Here is a 19793-nt window from a genome sequence, read left to right on the forward strand (position 1 = left end):
ACGCCGATGTCAACCGGGATCACTGCTTCCGTTCCAAAGGAAAGATTGAAGGGCGACTCACCTGTAGCAGTGCGCGGAGTGGTCCGATACGCCCAGAGCACATGATACAGTTCGTCAGCCCAACGTCCGGCCTTGCCATCCAGTCTCTTCTTTATCCCCTGCAACAGGGTCCTGTTCGTCACCTCTGTCTGCCCATTCGTTTGAGGATGTGCCACAGATGTGAACCTTTGCTCGATCTGCAGATCTGAACAAAACTTTCGGAAGTTCCTTGAGTCGAACTGCTTGCCATTGTCCGTTATGAGGACCCGGGGGATTCCGAATCTGCACACTACTGATTTTCAGAAGAAGTTCTGTACATTCTGCTCTGTAATCTTGGCCAGAGGCTCGGCTTCCACCCACTTGGTGAAATAATCGATGGTGACAACGACGAACTCACGGCCTCCAGAGGCCGGCGGAAAGGGGCCCAGGATATCCATTCCCCAGACTGCAAAGGGAAGAGGACTGATGATCGGGGCCATCGGAACGGGGGGCTGGTGGACGGCCGGAGAGAACTTCTGGCACTTCTCACACTTTTTCACAAGGCTCAGAGCGTCCTTCCTCAATGTAGGCCAGTACAGACCTCTCAGGAGGACTTTAATGGCGAAGGCCTTGCCCCCGAGGTGCTCTCCGCAGATTCCTTCATGAGTTTCCTGCAGGGCTAACAAGGCATCACTGGGGCGGAGATACTTTAGATACGGGAGGGTATACGACCTCTTATACAGAGTCTCGCCGTCCAGTGAAAACCTTGCTGCTCGCTGCATGACTTTACGGGCCTCTTTTTTCTCTCCCGGGAGCTCTCCGCTGCGCAGATATCTGATGATCTCATCCATCCAGCACGGCTCATCGTCGATCTGCATCACTACGACGGACTGGCCATCGATACTGGACTTCTTCAGAAACTCCATGCAAATTTCTCTGAGAGCGGTGTAACCTGATGCTGCCAGCTTCGATAGCACATCCGCCTTTGCATTCTCTGTTCTGGGGACTCTGACGACCTCAAAGCTCTTGAACTTATCAGCCAGACTGCGAACCCTTCCCAGGTACTTGATCATCCGTTCTTCACGGGCTTCATATACCCCCTGGATCTGACAGACGACCAGCTGTGAATCGCAGTACGCCTTCAACCTTTGAGCACGGGTCTGCACAGTGAGATTCATTCCAGCTATGAGCACTTCATATTCTGCTTCATTGTTGGACGCACGGAAACCAAACCTCAGGGCATAATTCAGGGGTCCAGTGAGAACTAGTCCTGCACCGCACCCTGTCTTGTTTGATGACCCGTCCACATACACTTCCCAGAGCGGCTCTTCAAAATCCGGATGCGCCCTGACGGACTCAGTCCCGGGGGGCGGGGCTGCTCCGGACTCGATTCGCAGCTCGGGTATAGCCAGATCTGCTTCTGGAGAAGGAACTGCTACCAACCCGGGGTCTGGTTCTGGAACTGTACACTCAGCTATGAAGTCTGCGAGAATCTGAGCTTTGATTGCCGGTCTGGGCAGATACTTGATATCAAACTCGCTGAGCTCCACGGCCCACTTGACAAGTCGGCCTGAAGTGTCTGGCCGGTGGAGGATCTGTCTGAGGGGCTGTCCTGTCAAGACCTTGATCGTGTGCGCCTGGAAGTACGGCCTTAGCTTCCTGGCCGCCATAATGAGGGCGTACACGAGCTTCTCTACTCGCTGATATCTGGTCTCTGCATCGTGGAGGACCTTGCTGACATAGTAGATCGGCTTTTGCTGGTTAGACTCCTCTCTGATCAGTACTGCTGCAACTGCCAAGGGTCCCGCTGAGAGATATAGAATCAGCTCTTCTCCTGGCTCTGGCATGGACAACAAAGGGGGAGAGGATAAGTACTGCTTCAGCTCCTCGAACGCTGCTTGACATTCCTGAGTCCAGGGCGCGGTTTTTATACCTTTGACCGCGTTGAAGAACGGGAGGCATCTTTCGGCGAACTTGGAAATAAACCGCCCCAGGGCTGCCACCAGCCCGGTCAGCCGCTGCACTTCTCTGATAGTATTGGGAGGAGTCAGCTCCATTACTGCCTTGATCTTCTCTGGATTTGCCTCTATTCCTCTCTGGCTTACCATGAAGCCCAGGAATTTGCCTGCCCCGACGCCAAACGTACACTTAGTCGGATTAAGCTTCATGTTGTGTTCCCTCAAGACTTGGAAGGCCTCTTTGAGGTCCGTGACGTGGTCGGAAGCACTTCTGCTCTTCACTAGCATATCATCAACGTAGACCTCCATGTTCCGGCCGATCTGATTTCTGAACAGCTTGTTGACGAGCCGCTGGTAAGTGGCTCCTGCATTCTTCAGTCCGAAAGGCATCACCCCATAGCAATAGGTCCCCTGATCAGTCACGAACGATGTCTTCGGGATGTCTGACTCATACATTCTGATCTGATTGTATCCTGAGAAGGCATCCATGAAACTGAGCAGCTCGTGACCTGCAGTAGCGTAAATGAGCTGATCTATTTTCGAGAGCGGGTAGCTATCCTTTGGGCAGGCCTTATTCAGGTCTGTGAAGTCTATACAGGTCCTCCACTTCCCATTGGACTTCTTTACCATCACCACATTCGCGAGCCAGTCCGGGTACTGGATCTCGCGGACAAAATCGGCCTTCAAAAGCCTCTCCACCTCTTCTCTGATGGCTCTCCGCCTCTCTGGTGCAAAGTGCCTCCGCTTCTGTTTCACGGGCTTGCAGGTCTGATCAACACCGAGCTCATGGGTGCTAATTGCTGGGTCGATGCCGGGCATGTCTGAAGGAGCCCAGGCAAAGACATCTGCATTGGCTCTGAGGAACTGAGCAAGATCCTGCTGCGCGGCCTCTGGCAGGGCAGAGCCGATCTGGACAACCCTCTGTTCGTCATCGATGTTCAATGGGATATAAATGAGGTCCTCGGCCGGCTCGTTGACTGTGATCTGCGCTTCATCTCTCAGATCATACAGCTCGATTGGCAAAGACTCAGACGCATTCTTCCCTCTCAGTGCCGCTGCATAGCACCGTCTTGATTGGGGCTGATCCCCTCTGACTTCACCTACGCCTCCTGGCGTAATGAACTTCATTTTCTGATGATAAGCGAAGGGAATAGCTCGGAGGAGGTTTTGGCCAGGGCGTCCTAGAATGGCATTATAGGCCGACTTGGCCCTCACCACCAGGAAGGTCACCATGGCGAAGGACTGGCAGGGCGGCTCCCCGATAAGAACTGGAAGCTCAATCTGCCCTTCAACCTTGACAACTTCTCCTGAGAACCCGAACAGATCAGAGTTGGCCGGCTTCAGACGGTCAGTTCCGATCAGCATCTGCTCGAAGGCGTAATAGTAGAGGATGTCTGCGGAGCTCCCGTTGTCGACCAAGATCTTCTTCATTTCCCAGTTCGCCACTAGCATGGTGACGACCAGTGCATCATCATGCGGGAGGATCAGGCCGTCAAGATCTGCTTCTGAAAAGGATATCTCGTTCTCTGGCCTGGCCTTCTTGCTGCAGGCATGGACGGCGTTGACCTGCCGGGCATAAGTCCTGCGGGCTGATGAAGAGGTCCCTCCCGCGGTCGGCCCTCCTGAAATGGTACCAATAACACCATGAGGTTGAGGTTGAGGTTGAGGTACCTGAGGAGGGGGGCTGGCCGGGGCAGGAGCTTGGATGCGGTCGCCCAGAGGTTGGGCGTCTCGGGGGCTTCTATCTCTGGGCCTCGGGTTGTCCTGGCGCTCTCTTCTGTTGTCATTATTTTTTAAGTACCTTCCGAGGTACCATCTGCTTATCAGCTGCTCGATCTCCTCCTTCATATGAATGCACGCATTGGTGTCATGGCCGTGACTCTTATGGAACCGGCAATACCTGGACATATCTCGCGTGCCCTCCTCTGATGTCTGCTTCTTCGGCCATCGGATAAAGTCTTCCTTCCGAATGGCTGCCAAGATTTGGGCCCTGGATGCGGTAAGCGGGGTGTAGCGCTCCCTCGGCGGGGGGGCTCGGGGAGAGCTCCTCTCCTTCCGGGGCCGGGGAGAGCTCCTCTCCTTCCGGGACGGACTGCTCTCCTTCCTCTGAGGTCTGTCGTCCCTACGTTGCTTGGCAGGGTTCTTCTCCTCGGGTCTTCTCTTGCTGACGGAGTCTAGGGCGGCGAGAGTTTCCTCGACGGAGATGTACTCTTCCGCCCCGGTCATCAGATCTGCCAGGGACTGCGGATTGCACCGGGCAACTGCTCGTCTGAAGTCAGTTGACCGGGCTCCGGCCAGAAGGGCATTCGTTGCCGCGGAGGGATCCAGGTTGGGTACCTGCAGAGCCTCCCTGTTGAACCGGCCAACGAACGCTTTCAAGGCCTCACCGTCTTCCTGTCTCAGGGCCATCAGCGAAGCTGTTGTCTTTCGAGGTCTTCTGCTGCTCATGAAATGTCGGGCCAGGTCATCCCCGAAGTCGTCGAAATTGTCCACAGACTTGGGCTTCAGCCGCGAGTACCAGTCTCTCGCGGCTCCAATTAATGTGGTGGGGAGTGCCCTGCAAAGGAATCCATCCGACTCCCCATGGAGGAGCATTGTAGTTCTGAAAGTCTGCAGATGATCCACGGGGTCGGTGGTCCCATCGTACTGCGGGATCTGCGGCATCTTGAAGCCCACGGGGACTGCCGCACCGAGTACTCTGTCTGTGAAAGGAGGATTGCTACTGAAGATCCTCGAAGCAGGGCGGCCCTGATCTCTGGCCAGCTCTTCGATTCTATTGTCGATCTTCTGGATCCTCAGCAACATTGGATCATCCCTCTTTTCGGCCTGGCGGGCAGGTCTGCTCCTTATGGCTGATGGGCTCATTGCAGAACCGGACTGGCTGAGTGGACTCCTTCGCCGGTGCCGCGATCCCTCTCAGTGCGTGGGGTCTCTCTTGCTGCCACGCTTCTGCACGGAGGGAGATCGTGACCGGTGATGCTGACGAGGCTCAGGGCGCACGTGTCTGTCCCGCGAGCGGTGATCTCTTCTTGTGGAGTGATGAGTCTGATCCCGGGGCGGAGGCGTGCGCTCTCTGCGGGAGCTCTCCCCCCTCTGGACGGGTCGAGAAACTTCGACTGGGTGTTGCTGGAGTGCGGGGGCCGCATTCTTGAACTGCGCAACCACAGCAGTCATTTCTTGAAAAAGGGCCCGCATCTCCCTTGGGGTCGGGGTAGGGTCTGAGCGGTCCGAGCGAGGTGAAGTTCGCTCCACAGCCGCCCCGACCTCTACCTGTGAAGCAAGTCGCTCACTTCGTCCTTCGCGGGGGGCTGTAGCCCGGGTCGCCCGAGAAGTCGGAGGCGCTCGCTTGCCGGTCTGCCCTACCATTGTTTCTTGAAGTAAGATGTCGAACAGCTTTTTGTTGCGGCCGTCCCACGGATGGCGCCAAATCTGTTAGGTCTAAAATCGGTAACAGGTTATAGTAGGGCCGGAAGGGCTGATTTGACAAGCCACAGCTAGAGGGTTGGTGGAGTCCTGCGCTGCACAAGGACACAGACAAGAAGACAAAGGGTCAGAAGACCGACCCGGAGTGGTACTCCGGACGGACGCTTCGACACTCAAGTCAGTATGAGCAGGAGTGCAGAGCAAAGTCAGAGCAAAACACTAAAGGTCATAGATGTTTTTTCAGAACCCTCACCTTAGCACAAATGAAGGCTATTTATAGTGATTCGGAGCCACCTGTCCTTCAACCTATCCAAGACAGGTGGTAGCCCCTGTATGGACCAGATCTCATACCTAAGAGGTGCAGTTGGAACCTAGGAGGTGCTGGTGGAAGTCCCTGATTAGTCCAGACAGCATACCTAGCAGTGGACAGGTGTTGGCTTTGCAGTGGCCCCTGTGAGGGCCACGTGTCTGCAGTGGCCCCTGTGAGGGCCACGTGTCAACAGCCGGTTGGTCGTATATTTTGGACCCCATCAACCCGGATCCAAATCACAACGCAAAATGGGCTGCAAAAGTGAGAAATCCAAATCTCTCGACATCCAAATGGGCCCTTACAAATCCCAAAAAGCAATCGGCAGCCGATTAAAAAAGAAAAGACAAGGTGAGTTCACTCCATTATAAGGGGATTGCTTTTCCACTTATTGTAAGATAAGATAATTGGTCGAAAATGTGTGTTCTATCTCAATCCCCAACCAAAAACCCTATTCAAATGTCCTCACATTAAAGAGTCATGGACAATTTGACTAGTCAAATTTAGTTGAGATTCAAATCTTTTGAAAGAACTCAGGCCATTGATTCACGGAGGTTGTTTAGGTCTGTTGGAAAGCTAAACTGTTGATTTTATCTTACTATTCGGTATGAAATTGGTATGAGATCAAAACCACGTGGTTTGCCTCATGATGTTCTACTAGATCAATGGTCAAGATTACACTTACATGTCCCTGTGTGGGACCCAAAAATTGATCGATCCTTAGGCCCTGTTTGGATTGCAGGGGAAATATTTCTTAAGGCTCCATTTCTCTGGACACTCGCGTAAAAATGGAGCTTAAATATTATTATTTTTCCTTTTGAGGAATGCTAGACTGAAGGGAGCCCTTGCAAAAAATGAGATGACTTTTACATTTTAGAGTGGGGAGCAGGGAATGTGGGAGCCCTTCATCTCATTTTTGCAAGGGCTCCCTTCATTCTAACATTCCTCTTTCCAGAATTTAGAGGGATATTATTTGGGAAATGTTATCAGCACAACTATGTTTTGATATTCGCACAAACACATCTTATCTTCTATTACTTAAAAAGGGAACTGATTTATGCGCTCTAGTGTTTTTTGATAGCGAATATCACGGAAAGGCACTTCGCGGCTGAATTTTTATCGAAAACAACCACCTCAGTGGTTCAAGTTACCATTTTTTCCATGTGAAATCGTGCAAAAATTCTCTCTCTCTCTCTCTCTCTCTCTCTCTCTCTCTCTCTCTCTCTCTCTCATATTTCGGGCTTGGGAAGAAGATGCCACTTGCCAATATCTAGTTTTTCTACCATCCCAAATCCAAATGCAGTATTTGACTGAGCTGAATTGGGTTCCTAAAAGGAGGCATTTCAGAGCACTTCATCCCCTTCTTTTGATTCAAGAATGGCAAGGCCACCTTCGAACAGGTTGGAAAGGAAGAAGCCTCACTTCTTCAAAGTTCTCTTGGGAGATTTCTCCCACCATCTGGTATTTTTTTTTTCTTTTTGTTTCTCTGTATTTCCAAATGACAATCTTTGGTTTTTGCTTTCTTTGCATGCGATATTTCATTGCTAATTGCAGCTTATTTGATTTAGAATGGGTTATATTCTCTGTTTTTTTTTTTTTTTCTGAAATGAATGGTACACTATTTTCTCTGTCTTGCTTCTGTTAGAGATTTTGGATTTTCAAAATCTTTATTTTTTAGTGAAAAATAGCACTTTAGAAAATGTTTTTCAAACTTGTTTGGGAAAAAGAAAAAGTTTTCTTGGAAAAAAGTTGCTTTTTTGCAAAGAATGTAGAAGTGTAGTGTGAAAAATAGTCCCAGCATCGGATGAGAAAAAGGAAAGATTACCCTTCTCTACTACTTGTTTGGTTGCACATTGGGTCCAACCCATAGGTTGGACCCGCATGGGCTATAGGGCACTAGTGGCACTTTTTTAGGCGCACCGCATGGGTTGCGATCCGCACCGTAGATGGTTGATTTAGTGATTGCGGGGTTCAGGGAGATTTTATTCAAACCAACAGTCATTCAAACCAACAGTCACTCCAGGATCGATCAGGACCGTTCAATCGTGAATGAGTGCAATCAAACGGTCATAATTCAAACCAATCGAGGAGCGATTGGAGCCTTTAATATTTCTAAGTTAGATCTAGACCGTTAGATCTAGATCAAGGTGGATCGGTCCAACACATTGGGTTGGACCCATGGTTTAAAATTTCGACCGAAATCCGAAATTTCGGTTACCGGTGGGGACCGAAACCGGAATTTTCCGAAATTCCATTTTTCGCCCTTTACCAAATTTCGGATTGAAATTTCGGATTTCGGTCCGAAATTTCGGTTTAATGACATTATTTATTTTAAAAAAAAGTGCTACAAAATTTCGGTTTTTGGTGGGGTCCGAAACGGTTACCGAAACCGAAATTTTAAACCTTGGTTGGACCCGAATGGGCTATAGGGCACTAGTGGCACTTTTTTAGGCGCACCGCAGGGGTTGCGATCCGCATCGTAGATGGTTGATTTAGTGATTGCGAGGTTCTAGGGAGGTTTTATTCAAACCAACAGTCACTCCAGGATCGATCAGGACTGTTCAATCGTGAATGGGTGCGATCTAACGGTCATAATTCAAACCAATGGAGGAGAGATTAGAGCCTTTAATTTTTCCAGGTTAGATCTAAACCGTTGGATCTAGATCAAGGTGGATCGGTCAGATGGGTGGGCCGAATGGTTCGATCGGCCCAGCAAGCCGAGTGCCGAATGGTTCGGTCGGGTTCGGCTTCGAGTCGGCCCAACGGGCCCGTGCGCTCCAACGGCCATTGTGCCAGCGGGTGCGATCCGCACCGTAGATGGTTGATTTAGTAGTTGAGGGGGTTCTGGGGAGGTTTTACTCAAACCAATAGTCACTCCAGGATCGATCATGACCGTTCAATCGTGAATGGGTGCGATCTAAAGATTATAATTCAAACTAATCGAGGAGCGATTGGAGCCTTTAATTTTTCTAGGTTAGATCTAGGCCGTTGGATCTAGATTAGGTGGATCGGTCAGATGGGTGGGCCGAATGGTTCGATCAGCCCAGCAAGCCAGTGCCGAATGGTTCGGTTGGGTTGGGCTTCGAGTCGGACCGAACGGTCAGCCCAACAGGCCCAGTGCGCTCCAACAGCCATTGTGCCAGTGGGTGCGATCCGCACCGTAGATGGTTGATTTAGTGGTTGACGGTTCCAAGGAGGTTTTACTCAAAACAACAGTCACTCCAGGATCGATCATGACCGTTCAATCGTGAATGGGTGCGATCTAACGGTCATAATTCAAACCAATAGAGGAGCGATTGGAGCCTTTCATTTTTCCAGGTTAGATCTAGGCCGTTGGATCTAGATCAAGGTGGATCGGTCATATGGGTGGGCCGAATTGTTCGATTGGCCCAGCAAGCCCAGTGCCGAATGGTTCGTTTGGGTTGGGCTTCGAGTCGGGTTGAACGGTCTGCCCAACGGGCCCAGTGCGCTCCAACGGCCATTGTGCCAGCGGGTGCGATCCATTGGATTGTATCCCATGGGTTGCGATCCGTACCGTAGATGGTTGATCTAGTGGTTGTGAGGTTCGAGGGAGGTTTTAGTCAAACCAACAGTCACTCCAGAATCGATCAGGACCGTTCAATTGCGAATGGGTGCGATCTAACGGTCAGAATTCAAACCAATTTGGAAAGTTGCCCTATAGAGGTGCTTTTCACACTGAAAAGACACCAGAGGCTCTATAAAAAAAAGAGAGAGCAGATTTGGGAGAGCGGGTTTCTATATTTCCATACAGAAAACGAATTGGCAAACTTGTAGTGCATTCTGACATAATCAATTCATACTTCTATATTCCTTCAAAATTACCCAAGCATTTTACATATTGTTTTATTCTATTTACTGTTCCGGATACTGTTATTCTGCAGAAATAGTATCTGAAAATTTCTCTAAGGCTTGAAATTTCTTAAGGGCGTTTCGGGTTTGATTCCGCATGTGTGAGGCGTCATCAAACATTAGTAGATACTGTTATTCTGCAGAAATAGTATCTGGAAATTTCTCTAAGGCTTGAAATTTCTTAAGGGCGTTTCGGGTTTGATTCTGCTTGTGTGAGGCGTCATCAAACATTAGTAGGATATTCCTACTAGGCTTCATTGTATCTTGGAGGCAGTTCGTGGATCCCCTTTGCACACTTCTGGTGGGGACGAATTTTGTCTTAAGGAAAATGATATCACGCCTTGAAGCAACAATGTTTTGTTTTCTCACCACGAACAGGAACCCTCAATTCTCTAATAGTTTCTTCCTATTAGAACTGTTTTTTTACCCTTTACTTTTTATTTCTTTTCATTTAAACAGGGAGTTAAAAATGACAAAATAACATATTATTCTGACCCCCAAATGGCTTGCTGAAAGTGTAACTGTATGTAATTTTGCTATGAAATTGGTGTTTCATCTGTTTGCTTTAAGGCCCGGTTTGGATTGTAGGAATTTTCTGTAAAAGTTTGGAAAAGATAAACTTTTCTGAAATTTTATGCTTTTTGATTGATTGATTGTTAGACTTTATTTAATTTGGAAATTAACGAGGAACTTACCTCTGGCCATGGCGATTAGAATCGAAGGTCATGAATCTCTCGAGCTTTCGCGTATCACGAACACGAACCACGATCTCCGCTGCGCACGAACAAGAGAACATAGATCTTCTAATCTGTAGAAGACCTTAGGGCTCGATCAATGGAATCGAAGGCACGGATTTTCCTCTGAGATTAGGACCTTCTTTAGGATGGACTTTAGCTATATGTATGAGTGTTGTTCCCATCAAACGCAACCCATATTTATAGATTTTGGCACACACGACTTTGTGTCATTCCACACCTCTAACACTTACGTGTTCTAGAGTTTTAAAACACTTGGGATTTATCCCTAAGACTCTTTTGTAAATAGAACACAAAGTGGAGAAGGGAAACCAACGTTTTATCCTAAGTGGGTCCCACCAATGTCTCACAAAAACGCTGACATTCTCCCACTTGGTCCACATTGGTATATATCCACAAAGTAACTTAGAGTCTTAAGATATAAAAAAAAATTGAAAACTTTAGGGCCATTGTTTTGGAAAAACATTAATCCCAAATATCTTTAACTATGCCTTTATTGTACACCCTTATAGCATGTCTCAAATGTACGAATCACAGCAGCATACACCTCCAAGCGAAAATGTTACCTTCTATGTATCACATGCACCAATTCACACTAATGTACACTTTATGTGCGGTTTAAAACTTTATTGAATAAGCTCTCAAATGCTTATTCGGGTCCAACTTTATTTGTCCTCATGGACAGTCCGCCTTATTAAACCTAGATGTATATACACTTTATATAAGACAGAATATATGTAATAACATATAAACAGAATCATCAACTTTATGTTGCAACCAAAACTGACATCAATGTAATTAAGCACCAAATACGACAAGACCCATGTGATCCACATATTCCGCATACAACTTAGGCGGAAATCCTTTAATCACGGGATCCATTGTCAACTATAAAGTACAATGTGCTTAATAGTCACTTGATAATTTAGAAAAATCTCTCTAACTTTAAGGAACTCCATGTTAGATAAGAATACCATATCGGGATTATCATAGTAAATCACTAACGGCTTGGAGATGAAAATTAACACATGCATAGTTTCCTTATAGCACTCATAAACTTTGCCTCTATAGTGGAAGAAGCTATCTATCTTTGCTTTATGCTTTTCCATGAATTGATACCTCCTTCAACTAGAAAGATATACCCAAATATTGACTTCCTAAAATTAAGACACCTGGCAAAGTTAGAAACTGAATATCTGATCACAACTAAGTGATCCGACCGCCTTTATGTCAGCATGTAAACCTTCGTACCCAGAAGGTAATGTAAAACCTTATTTGCAGCTATCTAATGATCCATCCCAGAATTATTCTGGTTATCTTCCTAGCATCCTTACAACGTATCCAATGTCTGGTCTAGTACAGACATGTGCATACATCAAACTGCCAACCGCCGAAGCATAGGGAATATTCTTCATCTGTTCTCTTTTTAAATCATTCTAAGAGGATTATGCCTCACTGAGTTTATCACCTTTAAGGATAGTGTAGACACCCCATTTTGACCGTGCCCTAAACCTTCCAATTTTGTGCAAAACCCCATCAGATCAATGATCTAGGGTCCCAAACTTAACCCTAGGCTAGCTTTGGGTCCCAGCTAGGTCCCCGCAAAATTTCGTCAAAATCCGAGTACATTTGCCTAGCGAACGAGCAGAGAAAGGACCGTAGTGTAAACCAGAAAAGGGGGGTGAATTATCCTGGAACGGTGCAGAGCAGATTTCGAATAAGACACGATTGGATGGTGCGTCCATCAATTTTTCCGCCAATAGTGCGCCCATCAATATTGGTAGTGTCAATATCACCACCCTGTTTTTATAAAATAAAAAAATATATATATATATATATATATAATGTGGGACCCGCTTGTGTGGGGCCCACTTGTGTGGGACCCGCTTGTGTGGGGCCCGCTTGTGTGGGGCCCGTTTGTGTGGGACCCGTTGATGTGGGATCCGATTATATTCAAAGAAAGAAGAAAGGGGACATCATCATTTTCTTTTGATTTTTAAAATTTGTAAGCAATGATTATGTTTTTTGTTTTCTTTTGGTATCCTATGCATTAAATGATTTTTTATTTTATTTTATTTTTTTAAAAAAAAATTAAGAAAATGGGGGACATGAGGGGGACAACCACTCTCACTTTCTCTCCCCCTCATGATGACTCATGAGGGTTTTCTTCTCTCTCGCGAGGAGAAACCAGAGGGGGAAGAGAGAAAAAAAAAGGAGAAAAAAGAAAAACGAGAGGAAGAAAAGAAAGGAAAAACCAGAGGAAAAAAGAGAAAGGGAGAGGGAGAGAGAGAGGGAGATCTGCAGAGGGGAGAGAGAGAGGAGAGATCTGTAGAGAGAGAGAGAGAGAGAGAGAGTCTTCTCCTCCGGCAACCCAGCCGGAATCCGGCGAGGCCAAACCCATTTCCGACCGGCCATCCACCGATCACCACCACCTTCTCCGACATCCTCCCAACCAACCACCGGAGCTCCACCGGCATCCACATCTCCTCCACCCCACCTCCAGCGGGCCCCACCTCCAGCGGGTCCCACATCAGCGGGTCCCACATCAGCGGGCCCCACACAAGCACGACTCTGTCAACACCTTCCTGGATCTCTTGTGGCGTAAGTTCATTTTTTTTTTATTTTTTATTTTTTAATTATTCATTCTTTGCACTACATGGGTCCCACAGTGGGTCCCACAGCGGGTCCCACAACGGGTCCCACAACAGTGGGTCCCACAGCAGTGGGTCCCACATTAGCGGGTCCCACATCAACGGGTCCCACAACAGCGGGTCCCGCAGCGGGTCCCACAACAGCGGGTCCCACAACAGCGGGTCCCACAACAGTGGGTCCCACATCAACGGGTCCCACATCAACGGGTCCCACAGCGGGTCCCAAAGCGGGTCCCACAGAGGGTCCCACATCCGTGGGTCCCACAGCGGGTCCCACATCAACGGGTCCCACAGAGGGTCCCACATCCGTGGGTCCCACAGCGCGTCCCACATCAGCGGGTCCCACATCAGCGGGTCCCACAACGGGTCCCAAAGCGGGTCCCACAGAGGGTCCCACATCCGCGGGTCCCACATCAGCGGGTCCCACAGCGGGTCCCACAACGGGTCCCACAACGGGTCCCGCAGCGGGTCCCACATCAACGAGTCCTACTATGAATAGTAGTTTTGAATAGTACTTATAAATAGTAATTATGAATAGTAGTTTTGAATAGTACTTATAAATAGTAATTATGAATAGTAGTTTTGAATAGTACCTATAAATAGTAATTATGAATAGTATTTTTGAATAGTAATCTTGTATAGTAATTATAAATAGTAATTATAACAGTCTTCAGCACAGGAGTCAGTCCTTCAGTCAGTCCAGGAGTTTTTCCTATCATCATAGGGGTTAGGATTCTGTCCATCCTCTCATCAAGTCGTGATCTTTACCCGCTCCTGCAAGGTATAGGATGCTGTCCAACCCTTGCCGAGTTATTTTCCTGTTCGTTCCCCCGCAAAGCATAGGATGCTATCCAACCTTTGCGGGATTCCAGAAGTCTCCCTACCCGTATGATGATAGGATTTTATTCTCTGGTGTCAAAAAACAATAAAAACATTTCAAAAATACTTGAAAACAACAAAAACATTCCAAAAAACACTTGAAAATTCAAAAACATCTCAAAAACAATTCAAAATCCAAAAACATTTTAAAAATCAAAATTTCAAAAAAAATCTTGAGTCATGTGCAGAGTAGTTAGGAATTCTGGTCCGAACTACGGATGGCTTGATCCCTAGCTGAGGGGTACGTAGGCAGCTCAGGCGTGCTGCTGGCACCCTGAGTTCAGTCACCATTTTTAGACACCATTTTTACACCCTTTCACCATTTTCAGTCACCATTTTTTGTAAATATTTCTCATAACTTTCACCATTTTTCATAACTTCAAAACCTCCAAAAAATACAAAAAACTTCAAAACCTTTTCAAAAAGATCTTCCCCTAGAGTTAGGAGTCTGTCCTAGATATTTAGGGTGTTTTAGAGTTAGGAGTCGGTCTTGATTTGTATTGATGTGGTATGTCCTGTCGTGTGAGTGTCCCTAGAGTTAGGAGGCCTCGAGTCGATCGGTCAGACACTTAGTCGAACCGATGGCTAGACTAGGAAGCATATAGTCAGCCCATGGTTTTCTTTATGTTGCACAGCCTAGATACACATAGGATGTAGGGCCCACTTGCATTAGCTTAAGGCTAATCAACTTGCATTAGTTAGGGCATATAGAGTCCTAAAAATTACAATCCACTTGAATTTAAGCAATCGCACAAAAAGCTTTAAACATCAGTCGAGTCTAGTGGATCGAGTCTAGGATAGCGGTCCTAGAGTTTTAGGCATCGTAGTTTAGAATAGGGCACCGAACTACGTTGGCTCTGATTCTTCCCGAGGCCGGGATACGTAGTGCAGCTAGGATGGATGGCCATCCTGGTCCGAGTCAAGTATTGCATTAGAGTCTAGGGTTTGTCGTGTCGGGTCGTGTGTCGAGTCGTGTTGTGTTGTGTGTTTTGCTGTGTTTTTCTTATTTTTATGTACAGATCCTATACCTTTAGCTGTAACATGCATGTGCTTGTCCACCAGAACTTAGACACCAATTAGGCATGGCACTCATAACCTAGCTATTCTTAGGCGACATATCTTTCATTTCTTTTGTGTGTGCTTCTTATTCATCTCCGAGACATGCATGATTAGCTAGACGTTATCTCGGAGATATTCGTTCCCATTTCGCATGATTTTCGCCCAAAACTCTTCAAAATTAATAATAAATGGCATAAGAGACCAGGTGCTAGCACTTGGGCGAATTGGGGGCGCCTAATCCCTTCCCCATTCGTCATCAGGCACGAACCCTATTTTATATCTCTGGTTATCCGTTGCAACAGAGCACAGCATGGGATCCAGGGCCCACTTCCTTGGATGGCGACTCTTCTTTGTTTAAGGTACGCCTCGAATCTGGGCTAGTCCCCGAATCGAGAGGTATCTCACTTTATATCGCCGCTCATGCTGTGAGGGGCACTCTTTCGAGAGTTCCTTGGTGGGGCTCTCCTTCACGTGGACGATCTAGAGAGACTCGCGCGGGGGCCCGTCCCCTCACGCCCGTCCCGGATCTGGTTCCACAGGCTGGCGACTCTGCTGGGGATTTCTTGAAACATTGCCTAACTCTGTAAAAATGCCATTGTTACTAATTTTGAGGAAATTTGGGCCAAAATCGAGTTAAATGGGAACTTTATCGTTAGAAATCCAGGGGCACCAAGTAGGCGCGTAAATAAAACAAGGGATTCACACATCGCACATCATACATTGTCATATTCTTTATTTCTTTCATCATTTTCATTATTGGCCTCAGGGAATAGATATGACGCGTACCAGATGGGAACCGTTGTATCTATTTCCGAGCTATGCGCCGGAGCTGCAGCCGTAGACACTGGGTGTGCTGGTGTTCTACAGCAGCCGATGAGCAATGAACATACTTTGTATAATGCTGGGTGTGCTGGCGTTATACATCAAGGGTATGGTCATAAGCATAGTACCCTGCAGAAATGCCCGGGCCCTACTTTTATTTCATTATATTATGTATATATATTAGTTTCTCCCTTTAGAACCAAAATTAGGGAACCCTTGCTAGGACACTATATATATGTACTCATATAGGACGAACATGTGCGACCAGCATATGTAAGCCTAGGATAGAAGTCAGCCTACCCATGTAGTGTAGAAGGGTAAGTCACACCGTGGTTACCCGCCGCGTTATCTAGTACACTCACAGACACTTCTGGGTCAAGATTTTCTTGGCTGCGCTAGATTAGACTAGGGTTGGTGCCCCTGGTTAGGATGTATATATATGTATATATTTATTATTAGATTAGGGCTTGCTTCTTAGTTAGGTTTCCTTCTAATCTAATCAATTTTTCCCCATCTATCCATTCTGTGGATTATCATCAGATTCTTGGCTCTTTTAGTCATGATCTGTCTTCCGTGAGCTTGATCATTTGATTGATCCTGATCAGACCGTGTTCCACATGTCGATTGTGAGTCTATCTTGCCATTATCATTATCGGAGTGTGTGTTCTTGCTGAGAGCCCTGCTTTATCTTGATCATGACGGCATACTCTTCATGTTTAGTTGCTGAGACCCTCCTAGTATAGCCGTCATGCTGCTGATTCTTTTCAGAACCCTTGAACGTAATCATTATCCTTTTGGGTTCATTGACAAACTATGTGCTTACCTTACCACATCTCCTACTATAGCCGTTATGCTGTCGAATTTTCTCCAAATACCTTGAGTGTGATCATCATCCTTTTTGGCTTGTTGACAAACCATGTACTTGCCGTACCACATCTTTATGTACAGTTGTTATGCTGTCGGATTTTACCCAACGGAAGGATGTATTGGTGCTACCTTTTGTCTCAACTTGCGCATTGCATTGCCATGTGATTAATTCTCATTGAGCTTAGTGTTTGTGGTGTCCATGAAAGGAGTCTTAGTCACTCGTCTGCCATCAACCCCAAAAGAGCTTTCATTTCTAAACTCGCTTGGTCTAGCCAGTCTGCTGTACCTTTTTCCTCTCACATTGCCCAGATGGCCGAGTACACTGAAAATCTCATCTTGACAGAAATGAGAGAGACGATGATGACATTCAAGACCTGATAGACAGGGATCCCCTCATTCTTCTTGAACTCAAGTGCTTCCAAGAACCCTACACCTAACCGTGTTGCACCTCCTACACCCACCATGGGAACCATTTCACCCATTCAACCCTTCATATATCTTACCACCTTTACCTGTACCACCTCTGGGCTGGAAAATGATTGGGAAGAGAAAAGAAAAATATCATACCAGAGAAAGCCTTGCCATTGTCAGGTGCCAAAGAACAATTTGAGCTGGGTCAACAGAAACCGAAGAGACCCTCCCTTCTGAGATTCTAACTCTAGGATTACTCTTTCCGATCATTATCGCCATTAATGAAGGCACGTTGTCCTTGAACTTTCAGCGCCAATCCGTTGCCTCCGATAAAGTGTCTCATCTTTGAAATTTGTTTTGAAGTGTGTATACCAACCCTCCTGTCAAAGTTGGTAAGTCTAACCATGTCAGTATCAATTCTAAGTATGTTGTGTTTACCGGTCTCTCTCATTGTGAGCCAATGTCCAATCTTTTGCTGAATTTGATGGAGAGCCTATCGTGGCGCATCAAAAATCATTGTATGTACTTCAAACATTCAATGAAAAGAACATTTGATTCCAGTGTCGTCAATATTCTTGTATATGTTCACTCTTGGATCTAATGTTAATAAACAAATTAAGACACCCTCCTCGAATGAGGATGCCGATGAAATTCTCCTCGAGATTTGAAAGATAATCAAACGAGAGGAAGAGCGTCGAGCAAAGCCACTTGAAGATGAAATTGATACCGTTGATAGTGGTATCGAAATCTGAAACTCGGGAAATAAGGATTGGCAAAATCTCCCGAAGAGTGCAAAGAGTCGATAAACCTATTTAGAGGGTTCAAGGAAGTGTTGCTTGGTCCTATGAGGATAAATCAGAAGCGTGCCTTGGCACTGTTCAACGTGAGTCACCCTCAGCTTCAGACATCAGGTCGAAAGAAAAAAAAATTCAAATGAAGAATACCAGACATCAAATGCAATGAATGAAAAATTGAGAGAAGACTTTCAGACAACAAAGTCATGAGCATAGAGCATGAACCCCAAAAAGAATACTTGGGCTATACATTGCGATGGAATTTCAAGTTAAAACATTCCAGGTGTAGGGGCATTCCCCACATCCAAGCAAAAAAATTAAAATCAGAATGAACAAAGAAAAATAAGATAGAATCCAGAGAAGAAAGGAGAGGGGAGCATGCCCCACGTCAACTCCTCAAGAACGTCAGAATCTCAAAAAGCAAAGCTGATAAATAGATTGAAAATTTCAAAATCATCTTCAGCATTTAGAGAAGACCCAGAGTCGTAGAATCCCGAATATCAGTGCGAGATCTCAAAGAAAAAGTGGGAATTCAATCAGTCTAGCTTGCACAGTGCAGATGAAGTCTTGCCAGGAAATGCCGCCGGACTCCTCAAAAAAAAAAGAGAAAGGAAAAAAGTTCAAAGCCATTGAACCTTAGCCATTCAAGAAGCTTGTATGCCAAAACATCAGAAGGCCATCCTTGGACGCCTGAGCCATAAACGCCAAAAATCCCAAGTTCAAAAAAAATCCTTTTGCGAACACCTTCGAGCCTCAACAAAATCAAACATTCTTTTCAAACACCCGCAAATTAGGGGCATTTCGGCCCGAACTACGTCTGACCTGATCCCCAACTCTTCGGGGGTACGTAGGCAACCTGATCAATTCAGGTTCGGTCAACCTTTGGGATAAAAATCAAATTATTCCCTTTCAACCTTTGGGATAAAAGTCAAATTATTCCCTTTCAACCTTTGGGATAAAAGTCAAATTATTCCCTTTCAACCTTTGGGATAAAAGTCAAATTATTCCCTTTCAACCTTTGAGCTTAAAAGCCAAATCATTCTGTTCCAAACCTCAGCGAACCACTCGAACCTGATCCTCCATTGTTGGGGTACTTAGGCAACCTGGCCAATCCAAGTCTAGTCGAAACTTTGAAATCCAAAAGAAATATCCAACCGTTTTGAACCCCAGCCCACTTAGAAAGTCCTTCTGGTGAACAAGCAGAGGTTCAAAGTCAAGAACAAAAAACGATGGAATCTGAAGACCCGCTAGGCTGAAAACCCGGGAGGGCGGTCTAGGCAAAATTTAGGGTCATTCACCCGCTAAGTTGACAACTGAAAAGTCAGCTTAGGCAAAAGTTAGGGTATCGAGCCCGCTGGATTGAAAACCCGAAAGGGCGAACCAGGCAAAAGTTAGGGCAAGCGGTCCGCCAGATTGAAAACCTGACAAGGCAATCTGGTCAGTGGCAATGACTTCCAACGAAAAAGCGAATCATTGAGGTGGAGAAACAGTCTTCAACCAGGGTAAAATCTTGGAGTCCAAGTAGTGCCAGCAAGCTTACTTTAACATTCATCTAAACTAGGGGCATTGAAACCGAGCAATCCGAAAGGGATAATAATCATTACATAAACACCGAAAAAGGAGAATAGTACCTCTTGACACGGTCTTCGAAATACTCTAAGAGTGGCTAAGCCATACCCTTGAAAAATAACACATCAGATCCAAGAGTGAGTCGAAAGCGAGTCGAGTCCTCCGAACAACAAGAATCTTCTTTGACCGAGTCCTTGGAAATCTATTCCTCCTTCATATTTGTGTTCCTTTTCCTTGCAAAGTCCAAACTGTCGGGTGCTAGAAGAATGGGAGCGTGTCCTCCAAATTGCGAAGAAAATTCAGAGTAAATCCTGGTTTAGGTATCAGAAGGGGCGGGAGACATCTTGTTCAAACCTACCCGAGACCTTAAGCCTCCAAAAGTGAGCCATGCGAAAGAAGAGATTTCCAGA

General features: G+C 46.5%; 1 protein-coding gene across 2 annotated transcripts in view; it reads left to right on the top strand.

Moving 5' to 3' along the window:
* Positions 1–6812: 6812 nt before the first annotated feature.
* The window catches only part of LOC143852893 (B3 domain-containing protein Os01g0723500-like), a 29929-nt gene continuing 16948 nt past the window's right edge, over positions 6813–19793 (top strand). The window contains exon 1 of one of the 2 annotated variants that reach the window (XM_077362535.1): positions 6813–7167. In XM_077362535.1, coding sequence (XP_077218650.1) covers positions 7084–7167 — 84 coding nt within the window. In that variant the 5' untranslated portion in view covers positions 6813–7083. The remainder of the gene's footprint in view (positions 7168–19793) is intronic. The other variant, XM_077362536.1, reaches the window with a different exon arrangement.

Source organism: Tasmannia lanceolata, unplaced genomic scaffold (assembly GCF_043159265.1).
Source record: "Tasmannia lanceolata isolate RefF3 unplaced genomic scaffold, GAP_Taslan_0.1 ptg000019l, whole genome shotgun sequence".
Lineage (NCBI taxonomy): Eukaryota > Viridiplantae > Streptophyta > Magnoliopsida > Canellales > Winteraceae > Tasmannia > Tasmannia lanceolata.